The 5,383-nt window shown below is 24.6% G+C and overlaps 1 protein-coding gene across 1 annotated transcript; it reads right to left on the minus strand.

The window, feature by feature from the left end:
- Nucleotides 1-1,996: 1,996 nt before the first annotated feature.
- LOC111288479 (gibberellin-regulated protein 12-like) lies at nucleotides 1,997-3,093 on the minus strand. The gene is made up of 3 exons (XM_022879384.2): nucleotides 2,874-3,093; nucleotides 2,497-2,527; nucleotides 1,997-2,301 (listed from the first exon to the last, which is right to left on the minus strand). Exons 1-3 carry the CDS (start codon nucleotides 2,946-2,948, stop codon nucleotides 2,120-2,122), a joined length of 288 nt encoding a protein of 95 aa, XP_022735119.2. The 5' UTR covers nucleotides 2,949-3,093; the 3' UTR covers nucleotides 1,997-2,119.
- Between the last annotated feature and the right edge of the window lie 2,290 nt (nucleotides 3,094-5,383).

A 5,383-nucleotide genomic window follows, 5' to 3' on the forward strand; every position in this document is an offset into this window, starting at 1 on the left:
TCTCAACCCAACCTGTTGCCATCACTAGTTATAACCTAGACAAAAAATTACAAGTGCAATGATAGGACTCAATCGTACAAGAATACGCCAATATATTGATTAAAAGATATATAGAATTTTCTATTTATCATAGTTTGATCAAGTTTACTTCAATATTTCCTATGGAACCAATTAGTAGATTATAAGTTAAAACCAAACATTATAAGACAGGTAACAATTTAAGAGAGGATATAAAGTTTGTGGGGAGAAAAAGAATTTTCCACATTGCCAATACTGATTTTAAGTTTATCCAACTCAATGTAAATAATTCAGTCAAAACAAAAATTAAATGAAAAAAATCGAATATTTATATAAATTTTCATCTATAATATATACACAATGAAAGATAAATAGACAGACAGATAGATTAAAATAGATAGAGAAATATATTAAAACATATTAATAATATTAATATGTTTTATACAAAATGTGGATGGCGAGATAGAATCCTTTGTAATATTAATATGTTTTATACAAAATGTGGATGGCGAGATAGAATCCTTTGTTGGTTTGAACAGCAAAGGCAAGAGTGCAACAGTGAGCCAAGAAAGGCCAGCCATCTTAATTTTCGTGTTTATGGGAACCTTAAAAACGTATCTAGCATAAACATTAAGTGGTTAATGTTTGCTAATTACAGATAGGAAGCTATATATTTCATAAATATAATGAGAGCATATTATTTATATGGCTAAAATAGCTTTTATTCATGTATTGAGGTTGAGAAGAGAAATATATTGCTAGGAATAATACCTAAAAAAACCCTCAAATTTTACTAAAAATTGAAAACCAACCCTCGATTTTTTTATTACATGAAATTAAAGTTATGAAAATTTATTTTTTTATAATTATATTAATTAAACATTTTCTATAAATTACATCATCCAACTATATTGAAATAAAAGTTTACATTTGTATTAGCATGAATATGACCATGCTTAATAAGCATATATATTTGATTAAAAAGTGGTATGTGGCATATATTCAAATATAATTGTTTCATATCATTTTGATATGTAAATAAATATAATTTCTTCTATATAAAATTGCTTTTTATTATTAAAAAGTTTTATTCATTTAGAAATATTAATAAGTATTTATTATTGAATCAATACATAAGCAAAAGGTAACCAAACAATCCTAACCTAACTTGAATAAATCAAGGATGATTATATCATCTATATTAGATAATATCTCATTATAGTTTTTTTTTTAATTATTATCAAAATAACGAGATAATTTATATAACTTTTGGATCTAATGTAAAATAAATTAATAATATAATAAATAAAAGTATCATATTTAATTACTTATTTATATAATTGAAGTTGTTATATGTATGACACTATTGAAAATTTTTTCTGGCTAGTGGCTACCTCGTTCGATGGAATAGACTAGAAATCATCCTTTCATATTTGTTAAGGATTTGGACCAGAGTTGTCAAGGATATTTATTAAATACAAAAAATAAAAAATGTTATTGATAAATTTGTTAAATAAATCATTATCCATTCAAACCAAGCTATAACCTCTATCCAAATCCTACCAGCTCTAACCATTTGAGATAAGATTTAGTAAAATTGAAAGAAGAAAAGTATAGGAGAGGTAGACTAAAACACCAAAAAGTATTAATCCTCCATTTTATTTCTAATTCTTTTATACGAAAATCTTTCTCTATTATCCATTTTTAAAATTTCATTTTGAAACCATTTTAGTTTTCATTCCTGATTTAGTTTAGCGTCATTTAAAAAAATAAAGATAGCATATACCGAAATTTGAACTTTAAGTCAATTGAATGTCATTTCTTAAGATGGTTTGCATGAACCTTAAAATCCGAGTTCATTTATTTTTTCTTCTACAATTAAAACACACTTGAAAAATACCAATAAAAAGATTGAATGATATTACATATATATTGCCAAAACAAAAATCTTATAGTACTCACTTCTTATTCCAACATCACTGCATATAGTGCACAAACTGAACTATTTTAGAACAAAAAATGAGCAAATTAACGAAAAAAAAAAGATGTTTGGAGTACTGGTTTTCCTTTTAATCTCGTTGATGCTTAATAGTATTTCGTTTCATGGGCACTTAGGGCCACCTTCCTTTGTTTTGATGTTGTTGTAGCATGGACATTCCTCCTTATTTCCATGTGTACCAGAAGGAACACACAAACATCTCTTGCAGCAATAGTTGCAGAAGAATAAACATGGCTTCTTGTGAGATGTAGCCGAACACCGATCCTCGCACGCCTTTGAGCACTCTGAAACAATCATATGGGAATTTTTAACTCCACAAGAGGAATAATTTCCATTTTTTTGGAATCATGTCTCAAGTCCAATATTTATCATGCAAATTAAACAAAACTTACTGATTAAGTTCTTGCTGATCCTCTTATAAGTAGACATAAGAAAATGTAACTAAGAAATAGCGAATGCAATGAAAACAGGCATTGTACCTTCAAGTTTAAGAGATCCTTCCCCAACAGCCTGTAGAAATGAAACAAACTTGATATTAGGTTTTTTTTATCAATTTTCTACAAATAGTGAAAATTGCCAGCTTTTAAAAGGAAGAAATTAACATATGAATTCGAAGAAAGACACACATAATTTATAATTAGTAATAATTGCTGCATAAAAACTTAATCCCTTTTGAAAAATTAGTAATAATTGTTACATCAAGTCTTATTGTTCTGTCAATTTCCTTATACTATTCATATATATATATATATATATGAATGAGTAAAATAACAAAAATCAATTAAAAATCGTAATATTCGGATTGAATTGTTATCATCCTCATGTGTTTGTTATAGAAAAGGAGAAAAGCGCATGCACTTACTGTTTGAACGGTAGAGGCAAAAGTAAGGAAGAGAAAGAAAGCAATAGGAACCCAAGAACTCCTAGCCATTTTAAACTTTTTTTTTTTTTCTGTTTTTGCAAAGTGGAAATGTAGGGGAAGTGATTTCTATTTAGGAAATTTTGTGTTTACTGTTCTGAAACAATCAATAGTTCATGTTTACATATATATTACAAGAGACATGTCAAAATCCAATGCTGTATTTTTAGTAAAATCTCCAATTATGGATTGCTTTCCTGTTTTTCAAATATTATAGAAATCATTTTGGATATATTTATTCAGATACAGATTTGTTTGACAACTAGGTTTCTTCGTATTGCATTTGGCACATTTACTTATTTCAACTTTGCTAAGTTAAAAGGAATATTCTTTTCTCTCTTATTTATTTATATATATATATATATAATTGGTATGAGAATATTGTTCCTTTCACATTTGATTTACGTGCAGATTAAGCAAAAAAGTATTTTAATTTACTTGTAACAATGAATATATATACTTTTGTAACGATTTTTATCACATTTATCAATAGTGTATAAGATATTATAGTTTTACTTAATAAATTATTTAAATTTAAAATCAAAATCTATCCAAGATTTAAATTTTTTATTTAAAATTTTGTATAAATTTTGAATTCAAACATATCACATTCAGAATTTATCTTTTTTTTTTTTTAATTTAACCGAATTCCAAGAATATATATTATATATGTAACAAATTTTGATGCATTTCTTGATTAAAATTGATTATATTTTTTTCTTAATATTTGAATTTGAAAGATAATTTCTTTTTTAATTCTCATATCATTAGATTTTTTTTTAAATCAAATTTAATTTGAAAATTGAATACATTTAAAATTTAATCCAAAACCACAACCTTATAAATCGGTGTATATCTCCAGCTTCTCTCAGATTTCTATCCCTAGGATTTTTCACTTTGAAACTTAGAATTTGATATATTGTGCTTTTCTTGATCTCACTTAATTTTAGTTTTTTTTAAGAAATAAAACTACTTTTTGGTAAACAAAAAAGTTGCTTAGATTTAACATATTTTGGCATCCAAAATTTAAACTCAAGTTTAACAAGCACATATATATATATATATATGCAAACAAATTAATATGCTTAATATAAACTCAAGTTTAACAAGTTTAAAAAGCACATATACGAACAAATTAATATGCTTAATATAAAAAAATAAATAAATATGTGAGAAATGGGGAAGGTCTCTAATTTAACTTTCATCGTATATAATTTTATATTCATTTAATTTTTTAATAGATGTGTATTAATATGTCATCATGAGTAACAAATATATATTTTAAATAATAAATCTAAATTACTAGAAAAATATATGCAATTTAAAAAATAAATTTAATATGTACTAAAATTTATACCAATACTTTTGTATACAACAATTGATCTTAATACATAGTAAATGTATAAAATTATCATGACTGATACCAACCAATTCTTTTGCATAAAATTATCAAAATCAGTAACAACTATTATTTGTAACAATAACAACAAATTTTTGTTGAGTCAGCAAGCTCAAAGATAACTTATATTTCCATCTAAAAACTTTAACATAAGATAAATCATCTTTATTATGATAATGTTGAAATTCCACCAAAAAGTATTTATATGAGAATGAGTTAATTTTATAATTCTAAAATATAATTTTATTATTTTTAAAAGATAAAACCAACTTATTTTCAACCGGAATAGATATATATAGAGTGACAAATTAATGAAACAACCTTGAGTTAATGCAATTCTTTTTCCTTTAAGATACTTTTTTTTGGGATAAATACTTTAAGATATTTTTACTTTCTTTTTCGCTGACAACATTATTCATGGAATGTTAAAATTTTTTAGTTATATCATTTAATTGGATATATGTAAATGTAAAATTTGCATTAAAATTTTCTATTTTTATGTATAATTATATATATATATATATATAAATAACCCCATGTATCATACAAGTCACAAAATAATATTAATTATATTTGCATGTTTTCTCCATTTTTTCTGAAATTTTGATGGAGGGTTCAGATTAAGTGAATTTTATTGTCATTTTTAATTATGGTTCTATAATGATATTCACACAATTACTTAAAGTTTATTTAGATAGGTGGTGAGATTAGTTTTGATGAGAATGAAAATAGTGATAAAGATGAGATTGATTACTGTAACGATGAGATTAAAATCAATGATAAATGTCTTCAGCTGCTTGGTTTAATGGTCAAGACAACTTTAAAGAAGACATCAAGGCTGGGTTCGAACTCCAGCTTTCTCCCTCTCTCTTAATGTAGGGCTATGCGTCCGTTGAATGATAAAAAAAAAAAATCAATGGTAAATATATATTTTTAAATGCAAATACAACAGTGACAATAAAGTGGATTTTAATAAGAATGAAAAATAATCATTAAGAATATTATATTAAAATCATATATAATAATAAATTTTTAAATTATTTAATAT

The sequence above is a fragment of the Durio zibethinus genome, chromosome 4 (genome assembly GCF_047325235.1).
Source record: "Durio zibethinus cultivar Kanyao isolate XHJ-2024 chromosome 4, ASM4732523v1, whole genome shotgun sequence".
Taxonomy (NCBI): Eukaryota; Viridiplantae; Streptophyta; class Magnoliopsida; order Malvales; family Malvaceae; genus Durio; species Durio zibethinus.